General features: G+C 44.8%; 1 protein-coding gene and 1 pseudogene across 4 annotated transcripts in view; one reads left to right on the top strand and one right to left on the bottom strand.

The window, feature by feature from the left end:
• The window catches only part of DZIP1 (DAZ interacting zinc finger protein 1), an 84590-nt gene extending 77527 nt beyond the window's left edge, over positions 1–7063 (bottom strand). For 2 of the 4 annotated variants that reach the window (XM_075563540.1, XM_075563537.1), the window contains exons 1-5: positions 6806–7062; positions 5615–5726; positions 5113–5317; positions 4146–4426; positions 3461–4036 (exon numbers count right to left, since the gene is read on the bottom strand). In XM_075563540.1, the coding sequence (XP_075419655.1) occupies positions 3461–4036; positions 4146–4148 (579 nt within the window). In that variant the 5' untranslated portion in view covers positions 4149–4426; positions 5113–5317; positions 5615–5726; positions 6806–7062. Of the gene's footprint in view, positions 1–3460; positions 4037–4145; positions 4427–5112; positions 5318–5614; positions 5727–6805 lie in introns of all 4 variants that reach the window. The other 2 variants (XM_075563541.1, XM_075563539.1) reach the window with 2 other exon arrangements.
• Positions 4360–26008, top strand: LOC142461116 (cAMP-dependent protein kinase catalytic subunit alpha-like; annotated as a pseudogene).

A 26008-nucleotide genomic window follows, 5' to 3' on the forward strand; every position in this document is an offset into this window, starting at 1 on the left:
TTGAGGACCCTGCACTAAAGTGTTGGACTGCAAACTGCAAGGTCAGTGGTTCAAACCCACTAGTTGCTCTGAGGCAGACAGATGAGAATGTCTCCTCCTGAATGGATTTACATTCTCAGAACCCCTATGTAGGGTTGCTAAGACTCAAAATTGGCTTATGGCAGTATGTTTGGTCATCACAGTTTTTTTTGTTGTTGTTTAAAATAGCTTGATAGCCAGATAACTACACACAGCTGTCAGAATCTCCCAGCTGCTAGAACAGTGGTTCTCAAGCATCCTAATGCCGCGACCCTTTCACACAGTTCTTCGAGTTGTGGTCACCCCCAACCATAACATTATTTTTGTTGCTACTTCATAACTGTAATTTGGCTACTGTCATGAGTCATAATGTAAATATCTGATAGGCAGGATGTATTTTCATTGTAATTATATGTTGTGAAATATTTATTTCTAATGACAAATAAATGAAATTTTGTCTTGCAGGATGGTGTAGCATGGGTAATAGTCTTCACGCCAGGCACTCGTATGTGTGTGTATCTGCATGTGGGCGGACCCGCCTGGAGATGATAGAGGAGCAGTGTCTAGCTTCCTAAGACCATGGGAAATATATGTTTTCCCATGGTCTTAGGCGACCCCTGTGAAAGGGTCATTTAACCCCTAAATGGGTCGCGACCCACAAGTTGAGAACCTCTGTGCTAGAAGGTCCCAATTAAACACCAACACAGGACTCTGTCCTAAAGTCAAATACCATTTTAAACAGCACCAAGTGCCTCCCCCTAAGTTTGTCGACAGTTCAACTAGCCGCAGGCTGGGGTTGCCGTGCCTATCATGTCCTAGAAGGCCCAGCTAGCCTCAGTGACAATCTTTCCCAACTCTCGTTGATTCGCTGAGTCCTACAGCATCTACCCTAAGGGTTCTGGTCTTGTTTGTGATAACTCCACTAGACAGTGAACTCCTGCAAAAAGGAACACCGATGTGTATGGGGGAAGTCACGACATAAGTCAACACCCACACGCAGATGCCATCATTGCACCTTCTTGTTTTCGTTACTGCTAACCATGCCCATTTTTTAGATGAGGAAACTGAGGACTAGAAATTAAATGGCTGACACAGTGCAACAGTTGGGATTCACACACTGCTCAGAGCCCCCACAAACAGACAATGGCGTAGAGCGTAGAGCAGTCTTGTACCACCGGGAAACGTCGTCTGGGCACTCCTACCCTGTGTATACCATGCACACCAGACAGATTAATGGTGTCATTCAACTGATGAACTGCTAAGAGTTGCTAAGTATCCCTTGTTGGCTAAAATTGAGTCATTTGCTTTTCTATATCTTTCAAGTCTGAAATCTCTCTACTAATAGATACTGCTCTAACTTTAAGAATGAAATAAAATTTCAGTATGTTACAGACTTCATGTTTTCATAAATTACTACCAGCACTAATATAGGAGAGTTTTTCAAAATGCTCAAATAGAACCCATTCTCGTCATTTTACAAGAAACATATTTATAGAGTTATATAGGTACCCTTTGTTTCTGATATGTAATGTTATAACAACATTGAAAATAAGCAACTAGTGATGTAGGCATATCATTGGATGGGCATACCTCACAGATTTCTACTAAAGAGTCTCTCTTTCTCACTTCCATTGAGTCAATTCAGACTCATAGCAACCATTTTGGCACAGTACAAATGTCCCTGTGCGCTTCAGAGGCTATAAATCTTTATACAGGAGCAGAAAGCGTCATCGTTCTCCATTGGAGCAGCTGGTGGATTTGAACCACCAACCTTGTAGTTAGCAGTGTAACCTATTACACCAGCAGAGCTCCTTTACCTTTAAATCATTCTAAGAGCATTCTTTCCAAGCGGTTCACCTATCCAGAGCCCAGGCACACCTTGTTTTATTGTGCTTTACAGAATTTCACAAATAATGCATTTCCTCACAAAGAAAAGGCAAGTAGCAACCCTGTCAAGCACATCTATCAATACCATTTTCCCGGGCTCACTTCTCTGTGACCATGTTGGGAATCCTCGCAATATTTCTAACGTTTTCATAATGCCATTGTATTTAATTGACTAGTGTGGTATAAATATAAGGTTTACATGCTCAGGGAAACCCCAAAATTTGTGTACTTGTTTTACTGTAATGCTTTATTGTGATGATCTGGAACCAAACCCACCACATCTCTAAGGTTTGCCTGTTCTGTTCAACACTTGCTGGGTGAGTCTGATGCAGAATTAATCCCTTCTTTTTCTGTACCGATCACACAGTCTCACAGACGGGAACAGGAGAGTGGGAAGATTTGTGAAATCATTCCTATCAATCATTTGCTTGCTTTAATATCCATATCAAACTTTTAACTATTGTGCTTCCATGTGTGGTAGTTACATAACTTCCTGTCAACTTTAAGAATATATAAAAGTAGAGGTGTGGTATTCAACCTGTCAATCAGGTTACAGCCTGATGGTGCCTCCTTGTGGGCATGGCCTTCTCATAAGGAGACCCCTGGGAGCCTCCCCATCATCTCTCTGTCTTCACCTTCCCACTGCTGGCTGACCCTGACTGCTACCAGAGCCCTGGGATATTACCAACACCATTGGATTCACATGACTTTGCACCCACCGGCCTGTTACGTTCCTGCATTCTGCTGTGTGAGTCTGAAGAGGGGCCGATGGACTAGTATTGGACTAATGGACGTGAGGTGGACTGGCTGATGTGTTTTTTGGATGTATAATTCCTTCTTGATATAAAGCTCTTTCTTATACATATATGAGTGTCATTGGATTTGTTTCTCTAGTCAGCCTAGTTTAACACAGTATGGATGGATTGCTATGATAATTCCAAAACAAATCTTTATATCAATTCAGTTATCTAATCCTCAACAGTGGAAGATTAAGACCAGGAGAACAAAAATTAAAAAGGGGTACACATACAGTTATGTAAGTAGATGTATTGTTAATTAAGAAGTACCTAGCCCAATATTTGGGAGTTTGCACATTGAACTGTCACACATAGTTCAGCAACAATACGGATAGAAAGCTGGAGAGGAAATAAAGCAATCGCGGCAAGTGTTAATAATAACTGGTAAATCGAGGTAAAGAGTATATGGAAATACTCTGTACTGCTTTTGCAACTATTTCACATTACTGACTTGGCTTAAATATGATGTTTCACGCGATGGTCAGTGCAAGTCTTACAAACAAGAAAGGGCTCTAAAACGTCCCAACGAAACCACCAGCCCCATTGCCTAAAAGTTGAATTGGACTCAGCAACCCTAGGGAGGAGAGAACTGTCCTGATATGGACCCAGAAGCCGACCGCCAGAGATGGAGCAGTGGGGTCCAACAACCATCACGTGACCACCAGTGCCATTAAGACTCCTTCAAACGGCCTTATCTAATTAGAAGGAGCTTTTCTTGGTACTAGGTTACTCATCCCAGTCACAGGGCAGCTTCCTACCTGGTAGTAACTGGCCTTGGCCTCCATCATCACCTGCTGGGTGGAGATCATCTTTTTCCTGCGTTTGCACTCATCCTTGAGTAACTTGACCTCGGCTGCCTGCTTGGTGACCAGCTTCCTGTTCTGCTCACAGTCCTGGTAGCTCTGGCGCAGCCGCTCTTCCAGCGTGTGCAGCTGTGCCGTGAGAAACTCCTGCGAGTGTAGCAGGTACTCGATGGTGAGCTGCGCCAGGCGTATGAGCTTCAGCAGCACCGGGTCCACACCCGACTGGCAGTGTGGGCACTTTTCGTCCTCCAGCTTGCAGAAGGTGATGTTCATGATGTTCTCCTGCAGCGTGAGGACGTCCACGGCCCCTGCCACCTTGTCCACGTCGATGGCGCTCAGCCGCCGCCAGTCCACGCTTTCCAGCCGGGGCCGGAACTGGAAGAAGGGCAAGGGACCCGAAGCCGCGGTGGGGGGTACCCAGGCCATGGTGGCTGCCCCCGCAGCCCCCGCTGAAGCAGGGGCAGGGGCGGCCAGGGCAGCTGGGCTCTCCGGACGATCCGCGAGCGGATAGTAGATGTGCTTCTGGAAAGGCTGCAGGAAGACACAGCAAGGGGGGAAGCGGGTGGGGGTGGGGGTAGCTGTCTAGCAGGAGACCTAGAAGTCTACGAGTCCCAGCCGCCCACCTTCTGCTCTTACTTACCATGCTTGGAAACAAATCAGCTGCCTCGCCTCTGCTTTCATCCAAGAAGCCAGCGTCTCGCCTAACCGGGCTGTGCCGCCTCCCGGGCCGCCGCCGCCATACACCTTAGGGCGCTGAGCCGGAGAAGACCGGGTCCCTGGTGCTGGTGCTGGTGGTGGCGGCGGCGGCGGCGGCGGCGGCGGCAGACTAGGGTCTGGGCGTCCAGGCCGTTGCTATGGCAGCGACCACCATCCAGACCAGGAACGCAGTGTGCACTAGCACGCGCGAGGTCAGCATGCGCCCTGTGTACGGGGACCAGAGAAGAGCACGTGGGTGAATCCACGAGGACACACACGCCAGCCTGGAGAGGGTACATCCGGGCCCTGGCTTACCTCCCAGTCCCAGTCCCGCCTCCTCCCGCCCCAGCAGGACTTGGTGCTGGAAGCTCCCTTTTCCTAAAGGCCTGGAGCATCACCTCTCTTAGAACTTCGCTGCTAGCTGCCATCTCTGCATATGCATTCCTGTTCACGCCTTAGATTGTGAAATTAAATTCACTTATCTTTCGCACACAGCTTAGAAAAACAACCAAGAAATTTTAAAGGGGGCCGTTGTGAGTATCGGCAACAAAAAGGCAATCAGCAACTTGGTGGAGTAACAAAAATGTTCTCTATTTTGCTTGTGGTGTTGATTAGCAATGTTTACACATTTGTCAGACTCATTTTGTGTACAACACCAAGATAAAGTTGATTTAAAAATCAAAGCCGTGGTTAATTCTTTTGGTGGCAGATTTGTTAAATTTCTTACACTAAAGATACTTTTGAAAATGTATCTGTGTCTGTGGGTTGGCAGCCTAACTGTAACATTCGATACAAGTAAAAACTGACAAACTCACCAAATATGTATTAGTTTCTAAAAAACGCTGAAGGCAATAACATAGCGATAACGGGACTTTAATCCATTGGTTATCCAGTCCTACTGGCATATTTACCTTCCTAACTTGTGCCGGGGCTGCACTGTGTTCTTTGGGGAAGCTAAAATATTTCTAGCTGCTTCCTGTAGACCTCATTCTTAGGGCCTCCTGGGGACCTCCTGCGGTTATCCCAGAAATCCGTGAACTGTAGAAAAGCCAGACATGCTTCAGTACAACAGAGAATTCCTGCTTGGACCAACCATCAGGAAAATGGTTTTCTTTCCTACAGTCAAATATGTAAGCAGAAGGAAAGCACAATTCAGAGTAAGTGGGAACAAGTTGCAGTATTGTGAACTACAAATAAACCCATATAAAAGTACCAAGAAAGTAAAACACACATACCATATGACTTTGTACAAACCAGCCTTCCCAATAGCTCTAACTGGTTTGGAGGGGAGGAGCGAGGCAGGGAGGACAGACTATCAATGTTTCATATCACTCTAGGCCAGGGTAAAAATTATCATGACCAATATTCAAATTTTACTCAGCCATTTATTTTAAAAGCCACCGGGATACCGACCTGGTAGGCCTATGTCCTGCGGGCTCCATCCACTGGGCTGCAGGCTAAGCGGGAACAAGGGCAGTTGTCTCTCTCTTGCTCACCGATAGATCCCCAGCACCTGGCACAGGACCTGCACAGAGAGAAGGGTAAGCATCTGCCTAAAGCAGTGGTTCTCAACCTTCCTAATGCCACCACCCTTTCATACAGTTCCTCATGTGGTGGTGACCCCCAACCACAACATTATTTTCGTTGCTACTTCATCACTGTCATTTTGCTGTTATGAATCGTCATGTAAATATATGCAGGATGCATTTTCATTGTTACAAATTGAACATAATTGAAGCACGGTGATTAATCACAAAACAAAATGTAATTATATATTACATTTATTTCTAACGACAAATGAAATTTTGTCTTGAAGCATGGTGTAACACCGGCAACAGTCTTCACGCCGGGTACTTGTATGTGGGCGTATGTGCATGTGGGCGGACCCGCCTGGACACCTCTAGAGGAGGGCGTTTTGGTTCCTAAGACCATTGGAAATATGTATTTTCCGGTGGCCCTTAGGCGAACCCTGTGAAAGGGGTCGTTTGAAACCTCCGAGGGGTCGCGACCCACAGGTTGAGAACCGCTGGCCTAAAGGGTGTGCAACTGAAAGATGGAGTGAATCTAGCGCTTCATTTAGGGCTCTCGATTCCAACTTTCTTTGCCTCCAGTGTTCTCGCAGAAATTACCCGCGCTCTGGGCCAAGCCTACAGAGCTGAACGTCCGAAGGGGCGACGTGCCGGGTGCCAGCGCCGTCCCACCCTCGCCCCACCGCGGCTCGAAGTCCCCGCACGGCCTTGGGGTACTGAGTCCTTATCCATCCTAGGCCCCTGGGTCCGATCTCAGTCACAAAATGGCCGGAACAGGAAAGAAGGGGGCAATGCTTCCCAGTCCTTTCCCCAGCTCCAGATAGCCTGTGCGGAAGCCAGCGCGCTGCCTCCCGAGCTGGACACAAGACCCGGCCAGACCCACTGAGCTCACAGGACAACGCTGAGGGCCACCGGGCCCGGCCGCGCTCCTTAAAGGGCAGCAGGGAATGGGGGCTGCGGCAGCCACAGCGCAGCCCATCGGCTTGCAGCCCGGGAAGCCGCGGGAGGGGGCAGGGGACGGGGAAAGAGGGACGGGCTCCCGCAGGCGCCTGGAGCGTGAAAGGCCCCGACTCACCCCCACTGCGTGCTCCTGGGCGCGGCCGGGGGCTGCAGGCGGCACGGGCGGCAGAAGAGGCTCCGAGAGACCCTCGAGGAGGAGCTCGCCAAGGCGGGGGCCGCGGAGGCGGGGAAGCAGAGCAGGAAGAAGCAGGCCGGCTCTTGCCTCCACGGCGCAGGATGAGTGCCTTCTGCCCAGGGCAAGGCTTAGCAGCACGGGGCAACTGGCGCCACTGGGGGCCTGCAAACCCTCCTGGACGTGGACCTCCAGGTCCCCCACCCCCCTCCCGCCTCCCTCCCTCCCCCACCCCACCCCCACCAAGCTGTGCCGGCCGCCTCTGCGCTCCTGGTCCCGGCTTCTCTGCGGGCTGGGCGGAACCCGACAAGTCTAGACCTTGGCGCTAGCGCTCCGCCAATCCGGCTGCGGGTGCGCACACGTGGTGCCCAGTCGCGCTCGGTTGCTGGCGCGGGATGCTCTGCTGGGGAAGGCTTTCAAAGAGGAAACAGGTCCATTCCCACTTTGTGCTCCTCTAGGTCACCGGCTAGCTTTTCTCCACAGGCGCTTTCTATGAATTCGCTCCCAAGGACTATGACATTGGAAAGACAGAAGTCCGCAGGAAGACTCTCAAGGGGCCAACTACCTTGTTTCCCCGAAAGTAAGACATCCTCCGAAAATACAACCTACTTACAGTTTTGCCTCTTGCTGAAATATAAGGCACCCCCGGAAATAAGACCGCCCGAAAATAAGGCCCCCCGAAACTACCATTACTCTGGACTCTGGACCATAGCAGCGGGTGCCACTCCTCAGCTCACTGTTGGCCGCAGGGCAGCCCGAGCAGACAGGAAGTGCAAGGTCTCTTTCAATAAACCAATAAATAATAAATGTGTAACGTATTCCTCTTCATGAAAAATAAGATATCCCCTGAAAATAAGACCTAGTGTATCTTTGGGAGCAAAAATTAATATATGACACTGTCTTATTTTCGAGGAAACAGGGTACTACAGCCTTGCATTATACGGACATGGGAAGCAAGATTTAGGAAGGACGACGTTCACCTCCCCGCCTTCCTGTCAGTTCTTGTGGCCACTTGGAAGGTTGTCTATGACTAAAGGCATTGATCTCTGTTAGAACAGTGGAGCGATATTACGGGTCATCAATAATGCGACCATTTTGTTTGCCAACCTAAAGTTAGAATATGTGGTCTGAAATTAAGACAGTATTCATGTTTTTCAGTGAGCAATTCAGAAAATACATATACCATTATAGGAGCCAGGAAGTTAACCCAGAGTGAGGAATCTGAGTGCATCTTTTCCAAAATATTCGTCTCTGCTCTAGCAAAATAGTTATTAAATTTGACAGAAACAATCTCCAGACTTTGCTGAGCAATAACAAGTTACTATAAAAATACCTCTCTGTCTGTGCCATGACTGACTCAAACTTATACCACAAGGCTGCTAAGATTGTAACAGTGCAACGAATACTGTTTTCACATGCGTTCTGTAGGGCTTCGGACAGCCTGGGTGGGATTTACATTTATTTTTTCTAAATTGGAAAGAGTATGCAAGATCGTCTAGAAAATCCTTTAAGACTAAAGGTTTTATTAGAGCTTACAAAGATAAAGACTTCTAGGTAGAAATGTCAGGCAATATGAAGTAAATAGAGCCATAGCTTTGTAATATCTGTGTTAGTCCAGGTTGAATAGAGAAGCAAAATCCAGGGATGGAGATATATATATATATCAGGGACGGATATATATCTATCTATATATAGATATCTAGATATATACTATCTATATACATCAAAGAACAATTGTATATTAAGAAAACATCCCAGCCCAGTTCAGATCAAGTCCAAAAGTCCAATATTAGACCAAATGTCTGATACCAGTCTATAAATTCTTCTTCAGATTCACACAACACATGCAATGATGCCGAATGTACGAAGATCACACAGGCCTGTGGGTGCAAAGTCTTGTGGATCCGGCGGCAGTGGACGCATCTGCCATCAGTGTGACTCCGTGTGACTTGCCAATAGGAAGATGTAGCAGAGAGAGTATGTGTCCCTCCTCCAGGGAGGAAGACAGGAGTTCCCAGAATCCTCATGGGAAAGTCATGACCCCAAGAAGGCATCAATCAGATTGTGACCTGATTGACAGGCTAGACTCCACCCCTATAACCTAGTTAGCAAGTTGACATGAAATTATGTAACTACTACAATATCTATACTATGTAGCCCAGCGGGTGTGTGTGTGTGTGTGTGTGTGTGTTATGGACTGAGTGAGCTTGATTTTTGCCTTAAACATACCTGATGCACACTAAGAGAAACTAAAATACTCCTTTGGATTATTTAAACCAAAACACCTTAGAATGAGAAGAAGCAGAAAACTACTATGCCCAGGTCATGTATTTTGGAGTTGTACTTTGGCTCAAATCTCTATTGTTTTGAGGTTACCCAATGAATGACAACTTGACATTGCCATATATTTGCTAGTTTCATGTTTTCTTTGCTGTCTGAGTTCAATAGATGCATGGGTTTACCCTTTGCTTTGTAATCTAACACCTTTGGCTTTCTTAAGCAGTGTTCTGTCATTTAAGTTTCAAATATGTACAAGTGAACTCTAATGTGTATTAGTCAAAAGGGCCTTATAGGTATTTATATTCTATGCCACTGGCTAAATTAGTACTCTTTAAAATATCAAATGTCTCACAGAGGTTTATTTACAGAATGTCTCCAGCTGATAATGCTGTCTCTACAGTGCACCATAAAAACCTTAGATATAAGGTATACCTTAGATGTAAAACTGGATCTTGAACTTACACGCTGCCTAACACATAATCTAAGAATAATTTGTTCTTGTGATGTGGCCATGCTCAATATTCAATTTCTCATGCATGCAGTGATCCCTGCAGATGTAGGTTCATGGCAAAGAAATCAGATGGTGCCCGACTATCAGAAAGAATAACACCTGGGGTCTTAAAGTCTTGTCCAAAGCAAGTGAAGTGCTAGCTAAGTCCATGCAGAAGCGGAGCATCCTGTATGCTTATTAATAATATAATCCATAATCTGAGGGAAGAATCATATTTGAGCTAAATTTTTGAGTACTTTAGGATGCTATATGACAGTGGGTGCAAGATCCATTGCAAAGTTCCCACATAAATCCAGTTCCTACTGAGTTCCTTTTGATAATCAACCATGAATATACCTCTCCTAAGCAGATTTAATAGGTAAAGAATGGGAAACGGTAAGAGGATTTCAGGAGTCTACCTGTATTATTTTATGATGGAAATGTAACATAATTTAGAAGAATCACAGTTAAGAGAATTATATAGTTTGTTGTGCATAACCAGAAATCTCTCATAGCTGTGCCCTAAGTTGAACCCCTCTAACTTGTCTCTCAGTGTATCCTGTGATTGTGTCCAGGAACAAATTTTCAAGGATGCTAGCTCAGCCCAAGACCCAATTCTGATCTGAGTGTGGGGAATCTTTCTTTCCCCAATCATTAAGAGCAGAACCTACATACCCAACCCATCTCCTTGAGATTTAGGGTCCCTAGTTATGGAAGCTCCCGGTGCTGATGAAAACAAGCCCCAACTCTGAAGTTCTGGGAAGGTTACCCAGCTCCAGAATTTTCTGGTGTCCCCATTTAGTGTTCAGGACTGAATATATTACATTACCATGGAGTCTGTGGGCTGGATTTTTCTTGTTGGAATTTTAACAGGTCATTTTATGGAGAGCAAATGTGTATGAGTGGGCATGAGGGAGAGACACAGTGGACAAGTGTGACGGTTTTCCTGACCAAGATATCTCTCTGTTTGCAGGTGTCCAGGGTCAGGTGCAGCTGGTGGAGTCTGGGAAGACTTGAGACGCCTGAGGAAGGGGTCTCAGAGACGCTCCCGTGGAGCCTCTGGATTCAACTTCAGCAGTTATGACATGAGCTGGGTCTACCAGGCTCCTGGCAAGGCCCTGCAGTGGGTCTCAACTATTAGTAGTGATGGTAGATAGATTCGACACAGACTCCATGAAGGGCCAATTCACCATTACCAAATACTAAGAACAAGCTGTATGTGCAAGTGGACAATCTGAAAGTCGAAGAGGACACACCATGCATTGTTGTGCAAGTCACACAGTGATGAGAAGTCGGTGAGATCCCAGATACAAACCTACCTCCAGGAGGGTACTGGTCTCTAGGGTGTGTTCTCCAGACCCACAGAGCACAGGATTCAGACTCAGGCACAGCTGCAGGTGGGGTTGCACAACTGGCTTACTGTTTGGGTCTGGGGATTGGGTAGTATAACGTGTGAAGTGTCCACTAGTTGCTCATTGGAACCCACTCAGTGATGTCTTCGGACACATGGTTGGTGATTTTCTCAGAAAAGTTTAAACTCAAGGATTATTCTTTAATGTGCTTCCATAAATCAGACCCAGTCTGGGATTCAGGCTAAAATCCAAGAGTGTGGCTCCCTAAAGGTCAATGAAATCTAGTTTCACACTTGATGCTTTGTCTCACCTAGAAGGCGTCAAACTGATCAAGCGATAAGCTTGGGTCTAGGCCCAAGTATGGATCCAGTGAGTTTTGTTTCCCAGTTTCCAATGTGAGCTTTACCCCCAGCTTGATTCATCACTGTGACTTCCATTACAAGGGTTACATGCAGCTGGAACCACGGGCTGGTGGAGGTCACAGTGCGTTTCTTCTGAAATGCTCTCTAAGACCCGGTAGCTCATATTTTCTGACTTGCTGGATAAATCTATTCAACAATATCAAGTTAAACTTGAAACTAATATTACACATGAATAGTATATTTTTCTAATTCAGGCTTCCATGGTTTAATAAGACTCCATAAATAAGCATTCGTTATTCTTCATACATTCCACAATTCAATCTTATTTTATCCTTTCAATTCCTTTGAAGAAAAGGCATTCATAGGTCAGATGTACCCTGTCTTCAAAATGATAGCTGTCACCATGTGTCCTTCTCTCTGTGATGATGAAGTCTTGCTCATCTCATTGTGTTTGTCTCTGGAAACCTTTGAAGCTATAGCACTTAAATCTTTATGTCTTCCTTTTGCTTTCTACCACACATTGGGGGATTTTCTGAGCATAATTTAGATACCAAGATGAGGAGTCGACAACCTGCAGCTCTCGAGCCACGTGAGGCTCTTTGGTGTACATGCATATGGCTCGGAAGTAAATTTTAAATTAAAACGAAGCTATCATAGTTTTATTTAAAGGACATTATTCAGACAACAGTGAATTCGTTTGCTTGTGAAGCTATATTTATGGCTTCCAAATAACTTTAAATTGTTGTGAGGGCCAGGATTGGCTATTCCATCTCCGAAGTTTACCAAACTCTGATCTAGACAGCCAGCATAGTTGTCTTTCATACTATCTGCGAGCGACCCAAGTTCTTGCCAGCCATGGAAACCTAATGCTTTATTCTTTTTTGGAAACTCATCCCCACCCACACCAACGTTTGCTCACCTCTGGCTTAGTGGGTTATGCCTTGGGCTGCTAACTGTGAGGTCAGTAGCCCAATCCTGCTAGCTGCTACATTGGGGGAAAAAAACAAGGCTTTTTTTGTGCCTATAAAGAATTACAGCCTTAGAAACACAGGGGCAGTTCTACTTTGTCATGTAAAGTTGATGTGATTCAGAGAGCACATAAGGCACTGAGTGTTTTGTTGTTTTGTTTTAGTTTCTTGTATTTTAGTCTCTAAGACTAAATGTTCTAGATCAGTCTTTCTTTCAGTACCATCAGTCCATGAAGACAGGAGCACACACTAATTTGTGTCCAAGCTAATGGCTCAGAGACATTCTAGGGAGAAAGGGGTTCATTTGTCCTGCATGGTGAATGCTTTCATTCCCTTCAGAGTCCCAGAGAAGGTTAACCCATTCTTCCAGATCTCAACAAAGAGTACACATTTGTTCCGTTAATCCACCTCTGTTGACTTTGTAATTACCCATATTCAGGCATGGATTTTTAAATTATTTATTTCACTTAACTGATATTTAGCTAATACCCCTTAGCAGTGTAGTTTTCACATTGGAGGCTCTGTTCATGGAATTATTTGGAAGGAAGGGCTTATCAAGTTCATGTGGATCTAAAATGATCAATGCCCAAGTGAGGACACAGTCAGGAGAAGTGGTTGACCTGCATCAGCTGTGTAAGTTGCAGTTTAGGGAAGGACAGCAGCGTGCTTCTTTTATAATCCTGGTTGCCAGAGATGATGGCTCATGAAAGTTCTATCTGGTTGCCAGAAAAGTAATTATACAACTAATTAAAGTGAGTATAATGTCTATATTATTAATAGATTGTGTTATTTCTGTTTGTCCCAATGTATGTCTCTTCAGACTATAGCTTAGAGTAGTGACCCAAATACTCAAGATTTCTCAGAAAGGGGAGACAGACAGACAGACATTTTGTTATAGGATCTCAGTCACAATCTCAGGGTTCAGTGACACAGAACCTTGGACGAGGACTATTCAGTTGACTTTTCACTGTAATCAGCCTCTGGCTAGCCCCTAACCCCTGCCATGGAGTTGATTCTGACTCATGGTGTCCCTATAGAACATAGTAGAAATGCTCTATGAATTTCTAAGGCTTTCTATCTTTCTAGAGCCAACAGCTGCCAGGGTTCTTCTGCCTCCTGGAGCCAAGAGTTCCTCTCTGCACAGCGCTCTTTCACCCTGGGACATCATTCGGAAAGCATCTCTACTGCCAAAGACTGTTTATAAAATTCTCCCTAAAGTAATGGTCCCTATTTTACTTCTATATGTCCAAAATCCACTGTCAACCTGGACTAAAACATGTATAGAAAAGGGTTCTCTAGGTATCATGTGATGTGCATGTACTTACATACCATGTTTCATATATATTTCCAATCTATGTATCATCTGTGAATCTTATTTTGATTCAGTTTGTCAATTGTGATGGTTTTCTTCCTCTTTGATAAGCTGAAAACTATTTTGTTAAAAGATAGGGCTGTAGAAATCAGCATATTACATTAAAAATTCTATTTTCCCTAGGATATGAGCAAACTGCAGCTTTACAATTCAAGTGTGTCTCAATTTATTTGGCAATGAATTTTACATCATTTCCTTTTTCCTAGGCAACAGAGTTAAACTTTGTTACTTATACTAGCACTGGAGACATCATATTCCCCGGTTACCATATTTTCTTACTTAAGGATTAACCTTGTTCTTTACAATATACTTTCCCCAGAGACTTTTTTCCTAACTTCCATGGTGCACCTGGCTGTTAGGTCTACTTGATTATTGTCTACTGGAGTTTGAGCTAAGGAAAAATTCTGTGGTCTTTTGTCTGAGCCTCATTCCTAGGAAGACATTGTAAACCTGGAATTGGGTTGCAGCCCTCCAAGTGTTTCTGCTTCTCCTCTAGAGATAATGCTGATCTAGCAGTGTTCCTTTTCTTGCCTGTGTTAGTCTAGGTTGACGAGAGAAACAAAATTTATATACAAGAAAGAGCTTTATATAAAAGAACAATCGTACATTGAGAAAGCATCCCAGCTCAGCCCAGTCCAGATCAAGTCCATAAGCCTAATATTAGCCCATATGTCTGATACCAATCTATAAATTTCTCTTCAGACTCATGCAACACATGCAATGATGCTGAATGCAGGAAGATCACAGGCCAGTGGGTGGAAAGTCTTGTGGATTCAATGGCGATGGAAGCATCTCAGTGCTGGCGTAGGTCTCCACGTGGCTCCTCCAACTCCAGGGCTCTGGATCCATCAGTGTCTCCATGTGGCTTGTCAACAGGAATGTCTCCCAGGGGAGAGTCTGTGTGTCCCACCTCCAGCAAGCTATTTATCTCTGTAGTGCCTACAAATGAGGTCAACAATCTGTGACCTCACTGACAGACTAAACTCCACCCCTTCACTCTTAAGTCTCAAATTGACAACAGATTATGTAATTACCACATTTCCCATTGGACAGAGTAATTTTTCCTCTCAGTTATTTCCTGCACAGCTCTAAAAGGTTTACAGAAGGAGCCTCAGCATTCGGTTTTGGTGTCATTCCCCGTCAGGGTAAAGATTTTATACTTTAGAGAAGAAAAGGGAGGTGGTCCTGAAAAGAATTCCAGTGCTGCCCCTGAGTTCCCCTTTTCTGTGAGATGTCACCCGTGCCAGTAAAACATTGGCTTTCTTGTTTTCTCCCCAGTGACAAACATTTTGTTTTGTATGAAGGGTAAGAGCAGTCGGCTTGCATGTATAGTGATGGTGGATTCTCTGCTCCTGCCCATGCACTATCATGGGATTAATCCTGACAGCTTTTGTAGTCTTTCCTCAGTGTTAAGGGGATTCACTGCAATGGAACAGAAATACCCTGATTTCAGTGGCCACTGAGCACTTCAAAATCTAATGCCTTTAATGCTCAAAGTTCAACCATTTAAATATGTTGAGAGTGTGTGTCAGAATGTCAATGTCTTATAATTTCACATGCTCCAGGTGAGCTTATACCTCACTTCTCCTTGCCCTGAACACATTTCCTGCTCTCAAAACATGATGTTTTTCCTGTTTTCATGGTACTTAATTTCACTGTTTTATTGTCGATAATTTGTCAATTTGAAATTTCCTCGGGTTTGTCATTTTTTTTTGGTTATAAGAAAATTAATGCTCTCCTTTTTCATGCCTCTCTAAATTGCCCATTGGAGTAGCAGACTTCATAATAGTGACCAGGAAACAGATAAAGAGATTGTGCTATATACTGGCATGGAAACACTGAAAAGTAAAGTCAATGCATACTTGTTGTTATGGTTGTTGTTATTGTTTGGTGCCATGAAGTCGTTCCAATTCATGGGAATCCTATGTGTAATACACAAAAAAAGTTACTACCAAATCTTTACAACTCTCAATTTTTTTTTGCTGTGTTTGCAACCCGCTTGGTCATTCTCCTTGAGGGTTTTTATCGTTTGTCTGTCCCCTTCTTTCCCAAGTATGACGTCCATCTTCAGGGCCTGGTCCCTCCTGATAACATGTCCAATGCACGTGAGATGAATTTCTGCCTACTTCACTTCTAGGGACCATATTGACTGTACTTCTTCCAACACATATTTGTTTATAATTTGGGAAGACTGTGGCATATATGGTATTCTTCACCTACAGCATAATTAAATATTATTCAATGTTTAATAATTAAATATTATTCCGTCTGCACATTCATTGTCCGACCTTCACGTGCACATGAGATCAAAAATACTATAACTTGAGTAAGGTCCTCTCTAGTTCTTGAAGTGACATATTTTCATTTTAAACTTTAAAGAGGTCTTTGCCAATGAATTTGCTCAACGCAATGAGTAGTTTGACTTCTTGAGTCTTGCTTCCATAGACATTAATTCTGCATCCAAATAAAATGGAATCCTTGAAAACTTTAATGTTTCTCCATTTACAGATAGATGATAAATAATTTTGTTTTATTTATGTTCAGGTTTTATCTGTATTGTTGGCATGTTAGAGACAAATATGGATTGTTTCCAATATAACTATGTCAAGTTGAAACAGCTAGACAAATAAAGGTGCATACTCTCTTATATCATTTATATATGAATAAATTATGATATGCAAAATAATATAAGAACTGTGTGTTCCATGCACACAATCACGTGACCCAAAAATCTTGATTTTCAAATAGTAGCATCATCCACAATCCTCTCAGGACACTCCTGTCTGCTCACAGACACTGATTTTTTTGTGAGGCATGCACCCAAAGATCTCTCTCTGGTGATGAAAATCAGCCCAGTGCTAACCTTGCAGCTTTGAACACACCCAACTCCAGAATTCACAGGTGTCCCCATTCAATGATCAGGACTGAACACAGAACAGTCACCACAGAGTCTGTGCTAAGCTGGATTTTCCTTTTTGCTATTTTAACAGGTCATTTTATGGAGAGCAAGTGGTTGTGAGTGGGCCGGAGTGAAATAGACAGTGGATATATGTGATGGTTTTCTTGAAAAGAATGTCTCTCTTTGGAGATCTCCAGCATGTGGTGCAGTTACTACAGTCTCGGGGAGACTTGAGGCAACCTGCAGGGTCTCTGGGACTCTCCTGTGTAGCTTCTGGATTCACCTTCAGTAGCTCCGAATGAACTGCATCTGAGCCAGGCTCTAGGGAAGAACCTGCGGTGGGTCTCAACAATCATCACTGAATAGTGCCCCTTCATGGAGGGCCAATTAATCATCTCCAGAAACAATGTGAAAAACACACTGCAACTCTTCAGTGAACAGCCTGAGAGTTGAGAGCATGCTGTATTTTACTGTGCAAAAGACACACAATGAGGGCAAGTCATAAACCTCCACTGCAGGGAGGAGACTGGTCTCCAGGGGACTCTCAGGACCACCAGAACACAGGACTCAGAACCAGGAGTAAGTGCTGATAGGAGGTTCAGTGCTGGTTTCCTGTTGTGATCTATCTCACAGTTTTCCTCGGGGAATCATTCTATTTTTAGGTTATAATGCTGTTCCCATCCCTGGTATTTTCTAATCCAAAAGTTGTAATATAACAAGAGAAAACATTCTGCAGAAAAAATAGCCTGTTCGTTATGGCTGGAAATGACTCTGTGATAGAGTCCCGAAGAAGCTCAGGAAAACTGGGAGTCCTATGCTATCAGATTGAGGGAACATAGAGTGACTGAATGACATCAGAGGTAAAATGTTTGAAATTGGTATCAGGAGTGGTTCTAGAGAAACAAGATAATAAATACGGGCTTCTCAAATTGGTTCTCAAGCCTTATTAGGCCTAACAGCACTGAGAATGCTGCCTCTACCACTAAAGGCATGGACATGTCTGCCACTATAACTAGAAAGGGTGATGTTAATCCATGGTGTGAAGTCTTTTTTTTTAATCTTTTTATTGGGGCTCATAAGGCTCTTATCACAATCTGTACATACATCAATTGAGCAAAGCACCCTTATACATTCGTTGCACTCGTCATTCTCATAATTCACCTTCCACTTGGGTTCCTGGAATCAGCTTGGTTTCCCTTTTTTTCCCCCCATTCCCCTCCCTCCCCGATCCCACCCCTGGTCCCTTGATAGTTTATAAATAATTATTATAGCTTATCTTACACTCCCCGGCGTCTCCCCTCACCCGCCTCCCCCTTGCCAATCCCCCAGAGAGGAGGTTACACATAGATCTCCGAGATCGGTTCTCCCTTTCTACATGCCCTTCCCTCCTGGTGTCGCCACTCCCACCGCTGGTGTTGAGGGGTTCGTCTGTCCTAGATTCCCTGTGCCTCCAGATCCCCACTGCACCGCTGTACATCCTCTGGTATAACCAGGTCCGCAAGGCAAGGTAGGATTGGGGTCATGATGATTGGGAGGGGAGGAAGCGTTCAGGAACTAGAGGAAGGTTTTGAGTTTCGTTGTTGCTACACTGAACCCTGAGTGGCCCATCTCCTCCTCACTACCCCTCTGGAAGGGGTGGCCAGCTGTCTACAGGTGGGCATTGGGTCCCCATCATGCACTCCCCCTCTTTCACGGTGATGTGATTCTCACCACCACCCCACCTTTGATGTTGGAGACCTGGTCTCCTCTGTCCTTCATGGTCACCTATGTTGGTGTGCTGCTTCCGTGTGGGCTCGGTTGCTTCTGGGCTAGATGGCCGCTTGTTTGCTTTCAAGCCTTTAAGTCCCCAGACGCTGTATCTCTCAGTAGCCGGGCACCATCCGCCTTCTTCACCACACTTGCTTTTGAATGGTGCGAAGTCTTAAAGCTAACATCCACATTATCAGCACCAATAGATGAAGTGCTGGTTAGAGGATAGACTCTGGGTGATTGTGTGTTTGATATTTTCCAGCAGTTTTGTCAGGATGAGAAGTACAGGGAAGCTGGTTGGCTGGTCCTCCTTACAATAGAAAATGTGATCAAGGAAAGGGATAATCTCTGAACCCCAGAAGCACATTTCAAGTGCTGAATAACAGACTTAAAAGCTTCTGCATGTGCTACAAAGGTTAGTCTTCTCTCCTGTAGTAATAGAAATGACATTGTGGAAAACCAAATCCAGAGTCTCATCATACGAGGAGCTGACTTATAGCATCAGCTGAATTGCAATTCTAGAACAATGTCTGATGTTAAAGCAAGGACATTAATCAGAAAGAAATGGGACCCTGAAACATGGGGTGGGAACATATGGGCTGATGATGAAGGACTGCATTATTGAACCCCTAGAGTCGATTGAGTGACCCCAGTCAATAGATCCACCCTCCCACTTGAGGGGATTAATCCAATATCAGTAAAACAACTCACACTTGAGCATATTAACCAAACTGTTCAAGCTGAAATGCCAGGTGGGCCGGCATCTGTAGCATTACCTCGGGGAAAGGCCTTACAAGATATTGCTGAGAGTCCCCAGGAAACCCCACCACCACCCATTGTTTCCTCTAGAACTGTAACTGGAATTAAGTCTCAGAAAGTTCCTAAAGGTGAGGTTCAGATGATTACTCAGGAAGAAGTGCACTATACACATAAAGATCTGCTCAAGTTTTCTAATATGTAGAAGCAGAAGACTGGGGAATATCCCTAGGAATGGTTACTAAGTGTGTGGGATTCCGGTGCAAGGAATGTAACATTAGATCCATCTGAGTTCTTTGATAAGAGCCCCCTAAGCACAGATTCTTCTTTCAATGCCTCAGCAAGAGAGGCTAAAAGAGGATCTAATAGCTTCTTTGGTTGGTTCACTGAAGCTTGGGCTTCCAGATGGCCTAGATTAGACCAACTTGAGGTACCTGACCTACCTTGGTACACTGTAGAAGAAGGCATCAAAAAAACTTAGGGAAACTGGTATGTTGGAATGCATCTATTCAAACAATCCCATAGACCCAACAAAGGAGTGCCCTGAGGACACACCTTTCACCACAACCATAAGGAACACGTTGTTGAAGTGGGGCCTGGCATCTCTGACGACTCCTGTGATTGCTATTTTATGTGCACCAGGATTAACAGTGGGAATTTCCCTAAGTAAATTCTGTCATTTGCCTATAATGGGGCTGATTGGGCCCTGTGGTGGTAAGGGGAAGATGTCAGCACTGAATCAATAGAGACAGGGTGGACATGGTTACCAGAACGGACAACAAGATGTATGTAGTAAACAAAGCAACCTGTATTGTGTGAACTTATGGCAATGGATACTTAGCCACGGTGTCCCTAGAAGTGAAATAGATGGGAAACATACTAAACATTTCTGTGATCTATAAAGACAGAAGAATGTTCAATCAGTCGACAGCAGAATAGAGAGTCATGATTCCTCAATCAGTCCTCAGTCCTGAGCCAGTTTACAGACCCACAACCTCTCGAATGAGGGGAAGGCTGGGTCCCTTTGAAGAAGAACCCTGCTATATCACCAAAGGTTTATGCTGTTACTCTTCTAGCCTTCCCCAAAGGGACCTACGGCCTTTCACAAGAGTGACTGTTCACTGGGGGAAAGGAGATAATCAAATTTTGCGGGATGAATAGGATTGAAAGGGCCACTATATTGGATCCCTAAAATGTGGAAGAAGGGCTGTTATGGTAGGAAAGGTCAACTGGACACCATTAGAACGTCCATTGCCTAGGAGAATAGTAAACCCAAAGCAGTACCGCATTCCTGGAGGGATTGCAGAGATTAGTGCCAACGTCAAAGACTTGAAGGATGCAGGGGTGGTGATTCCTACCACATCCCTGTTTAACTCACTTATTTGGTTTGTGAAACAAACAAACAAACAAACAACCAGATGGATCTTGGAGAATGACAGTGGATTATCATAACCAGGTGGTGATTCCAATTGCAGCTACCATTCCAGATGTGATTTCATTGCTTGAGCAAATTAATATTTCTCCTGGTACTTGGTATGCAGCCATTGATCTGACCAATGTCTTCTTCTCAATACCAATCTCCAAGACTGCCAGAAGCAGTTTGTCTTCAACTGGCAGGGGCAACAATGCAATTTCACAACTCTCCTCCAGGGGTACTTCAATTTTTCTGCCTTGTGCCATAATTTTGTCTATAGGGACATTGATCACTTGTCTCTTTCAGAATGTCATACTAGTCCTTATATTGATGACATTATGCTGATTGGACCCACCAAGGAGGATGTATCAAAGACTCTTAGATTCATTGGCACAACATCTGCATTCAAGAGGTTGGGAAATCAACCCAATGGAGATTCAGGAACCCTCCACCTCAGTAAAATTTCTAGGGGTCCAGTGTTGTGGGACATATTGAGACATTCCTACTAACGTGAAGAATAAGTTATTGCATCTGTTGTTCCGCCCTCACACTCCCCCCTTCCCCCAACAACCAAACAAGAGGCACAATGCCTAGTGGGCCTCTTTGGGTGTTTGAGGCAAAAATTCCCTCATTTGGATGTTCTACTCTGACCTATTTTTCAAGTGACACAAAAGACCTCCTATTTTGAGTGGGGCCCAGAACAAGAAAAGGTTCTGCAGCAGGTGCAAGCTGCTGTGCAAGCTGCTTTGCCACTGGGACCATAAGATCCAGCTGACCCGATGGTGCTAGAGGTGTTAGTCATCGATCAAGATGCAGTGTGGAGTCTTTGGCAGACCCCTAGTGGTGAATCACAGCGTAGACCACTGGGACTTTGGTTTAAAGTCCTGCCATCCTCAGCAAATACTCCCTTTTTGCAAAAGAGCTGTTGGCCTCTTACTGGGCCTTGGTGGAGACTGAAAGCCTGACCATGGGCCACCAAGTTACCATGAGGCCTAAGCTGCCCCTCTTGAACTGGGGGTTGTCTGACTCACAGAGTCATAAAGTTGGACGTGCACAGCAACACTCCATCGTTAAATGGAAGGGGTATATTGGAGATCGGGCTAGAACAGCACCTGAAAGGACAAGCATGCTGCATGAAGACGTGGCCCAAACACCCACAGTCTTCACTCCTGTCACGTACCTTCTTTCTCCAAGTCTGCACCTGTGGTTTCCTGGGGAGTTCCTTATGAAAAGTTAACTGAGGAACAACAACAACAGACAATTCATGCTTGGTTCACTGATGGCTCTGCATCACTTGCAGACACCACCTGTAAGTGGACAGCAACAGCACTACAGCCCCTTTCTGGGATCTCCCAAAAAGACACGGTAAAGGGAAATCCTCCCAATGGACAGAATGTTGAGCAGTGCACCTGGCCGTTCAGTTTGCCTGGAAGGAGAAATGGCCAGATGTTTGAGATTGTGAGACTATACAGATTCATGGGCTCTGGCTAATGGTTTAGCTGGGTGGTCAGGGAATTTGAAGGAACATGATGGGAAAATTGGTGACAAGGAGGTGTGGGGAAGAGGTATGCAAACAGACCTCTCTGAATGGGCCAAGCAAGTACAGATGTTTCATGTGAATTCTCACCAAAGGGTAACGGCTGAAGAGGAGTATTTTAACAATTAAATGGATAAGATGACATGCACCTCAGAGACCAGTCCTCCTCTTTCCTCTGCCATTCCTGACCTTGCCCAGTGGGCACACTAAAAAAGTGAACATGGTGGCAGGGATGGAGGTTCTTTGGGCACAGCAACATGGACTTCCACCCACCAAGGCTGACTTGGACACTGCCACTGTTGAATGCCCCATCTGTCAGCAGTAGAAGCCAACATTGAGTCCAAGATATGGGACCATTCCTTGGGGAGATCAACCAGGAACCTGGTGGCGGGTTGATTACATGGGAGCACTTCCATTCTTGAGGGGCCAGTGTTTTGTTCTTACTGGAATAGACATCTACTTTGGATTTGCCTTCCCTGCACGCAACGCTTCTGCCAAAACTACCATTTGTGGACTTACAGAATGCCTTATCCATTGGCATGGCATCCCACATAGCACTGTTTCGGCTCTAGGAACCCACTTCACAGCAAATGAAGCACGGCAATGGGCCCATGCCCATGGGCTCCAATGCTCATATCATGTTCCTCATCATCCTGAAGCAGCTGGCTTGATAGAATGATAGAATGGCCTCCTAAAGACACAATTATGGTAACAGCTAGGTGACATCACCTTGCGGGGCTGGGACAGTGTTCTCCAGGAGGCTGTATATGCTCTAATCCACCAATATATGGTGCTGAGTTTCCAATAGCCAAGATTCATGGGTCCAAGAACCAAGGGGTAGAAGCTAGAGTGGCAGCATTCACTATTACTCTCTAGTGATCCACTTGCAGCATTTGTGCTTCCTGTCCCAGCAACCCTGTGTTCCTCAGTCCTGGGGAGCAGGGATGGGTCCTTGTTCTGAAGGAAGGACCTGTCCCACTTGGAAGAGTGGGAGATTCCACTGAACTGGCAGTTAAGAACAACCCCTGGCCACTTTTGGGCTCCTCGTGTCTTTGGTTCCACAGGTAAAGAAGGGTGTCACTGTACTGGGTGGTGTGATTGATCCTGATTACCAAGGAGAAATTTTACTGGTGATAATAATGGAGTTTAAGAAGAATATGTGTGGAATTCAGGAGACACCCTAAACTATCTCTTAGTACTACCATACCCTATGATTAACGTAAATGGTAAACTATTGCAACCCAATCCTGACAGGATGTCTAATGACCCAGACCCCTCAGGAATGAAGGTCTGGGTCACCCCACCAGGCAAAGAAGCAAAGCTAGCTGAGGCAAAGGTAATAAAGAATGGATAGTGGAAGGAAGGTACTTCTACCTTTCATTTACAACCACCTCATCAGTTGCAAAAGCGAAGTTTGTTATTTCTTCTTTCTCTGTGCTTATTGAATATCTTTCCTTTGTTCATGTGCAGTATATCAGATACAAATAGATCCAGCGTGTTTTCATTTATATGTATGATAGATGCATGATATTAAATGTAAGTGTGATTTCATTAATATCTGGAAATTATATATGGCTAAAGAATTGTGTACACGTGCCAACTTAGCCAGGGGTAGGCTGTGATATTAGATTTATTGCGCCAATGAGGCCAATAGGAACATATGGACAGAGTGTGATCAGGTCACTGCTTGATTAAATGAAGACAGCCGCATCCCATATCTCTCTTGCTTCCTGGTGATTGGACCAGCGTGCTGCCACTTTAGCTAGTTCTCTGCTTCAACCTGTGTGCTACTCTGCCTGTGGGCCAAGCCAATCCGTGGATTGTGTCATTAGAACTTGAGGCTTCTTCGAGAACTGCTTTGCCACACTGCTGCTTTGTATATCTCATGAGCTTGAGCTTGAAGCTGGTGGATCCTGTCCCCACAAAGTTGAGTTCACATCAGACCTGCTTTTTAAGCACCCATGCTACTGGCAGTTGCTGAGCCGCCCTGCCGTCTCTGCTTGTCTTTCCTGAGGTAAGACTCCACTGTCTGCTTCCTTGATTTTGGACACAGCAGCCCATGTGAGTTGAAGCACTTCCAGTATATTAACTGTTCCATGAAAGTAAGTTTGATTGATCCCTCTGTACTGCTATTTGGACTAATTAGCTATCATATTCCTTCTCATGGTATAAATCTATCTATCTATCTATCTATCTATCTATCTATCTATCTATCTATCTATCTATCTTTATTCATACGTTTCCTAGTTTTGTTTCATCAGAGAACCCTGCTGTGGTAGATACAGTATGTGTTGTCAATTTGACACTTGCGCGTGAAGGGGTGGAGGTTAGTTAGCCTGTCAATCCAGTCGCATCTTAATGACCCCATTTAGGGCACTAAGGAAATAAATAGCTCGCTGTATGGGCGACACACACTTACTCCCTATGAGCCATTCCTGTTGACAAGCCACGTGGAGCTATGCTGATGACAGCCAGAACCTTGGAGCTGGAGGAGCCACGTGGAGACCCATGCCAGTGCTAAGATGCTTCCTCTGCTACTAGAATCACAAGACTTTTCACTCACTGGCCTGTGAGCTTGCTGCATTTGGCATCATTGCATGTATTTCGTGAGTCTGAAGAGGAATTTATAGACTGGTACTGGACATATGGGCTAATATTGGACTTCTGTCCTTGATCTGGGCTGGGATGTTTTCTTAATGTACAATTATTCTTTATATAAAGCTCTTTCCTGTACACATGTGAGTGCCTATGAATCTGCTTTTCTAGTCTACCCAGATGAACACACCTGCCTAACACAGTCATGGGGCAGCAAGATGTTCTCACATCTATGGTGGTTCAGAAGATTCCCACATTTGCTTCTACATAGTCCAGATAATCCTGACCTCGAGGTACCTGCATTCACTAGACCTCAATTACTGGGACCTGAATCCAGAGAAACTACTCATCCACCAGCAGTGCTACTTTCAGGTGACAGACTTCGAATTTGCCAACCATGTCAAAGGCTGCACCTGGACCTTGTGCACGACCCGAGAGATTACTATAAGTCAGCGGTTCTCAACCTGTGGGTCGCGACCCCTTTGGGGGGTTGAATGACCCTTTTGCCGGGGTCACCTAAGCCCATCAGAAAATACATATTTCCGGTGATCTTAGGAACCCAGACACGCTGCTCTCTATCCGTCTCCAAGCGGGTCCACCCACATACAGATGCAGCCATATATAATAAGTACCCAGTGTGAAGACTGTGACTCATGCTACACCATGCATTAAGACAAAATTTCATTTACTTCTAAATATAAATAAATATTTCACAATATAGAATTACATATTGTTTTTGTGATTATTCACTATGCTTTAATTATGCTCAATTTGTAACAATGAAAATACTTCCTGCATATCTGATATTTACATGATGATTCACAACAGTAGCAAAATTACAGTTATGAAAAAGCAATGAAAATAATTTTATGGTTGGGAGTCACCACATATGAGGAACTGTATGCAAGGGTTGCAGCATTAGGAAGGTTGAGAACCACTGCTTTAAGCAAAGTCTACAACAAGGCTGTGGACTGGTGGGCCTTGGGGGACCTCATCAAGGAGAAGGCAGCTGGCTTCCCACCCTTCTTTGCCAGCCCAGCCAGATCCAGAGAAAATTGTCTCTGGGAAGGTTGGATACCCAACCCACTTCAGCTCCAACCTCAAGGATCTACTGTAGCACTTCCTGAAGGTGAAACTCACCAAGTGCTTTGGGAGCCTCAAGAACAGAATCAATGATATTAAGAACCAAACATGATTTGCCAGGATGGACTGGATTTGCCATCCACCAGGGAAAGCTGGAGCTCCCGTCATACCAAATCTTAACTGTCCGGGAGACAAAAATAACTTTGATGATTCTGAGGAAGAAGAGATCCAGGTGCCCATCAATGAGGAGTGTAGGAAGGAGTTTTTTGGGGATGCCTGTGTCCCATGA

The sequence above is a fragment of the Tenrec ecaudatus genome, chromosome 11, assembly GCF_050624435.1.
Source record: "Tenrec ecaudatus isolate mTenEca1 chromosome 11, mTenEca1.hap1, whole genome shotgun sequence".
Taxonomy (NCBI): Eukaryota; Metazoa; Chordata; class Mammalia; order Afrosoricida; family Tenrecidae; genus Tenrec; species Tenrec ecaudatus.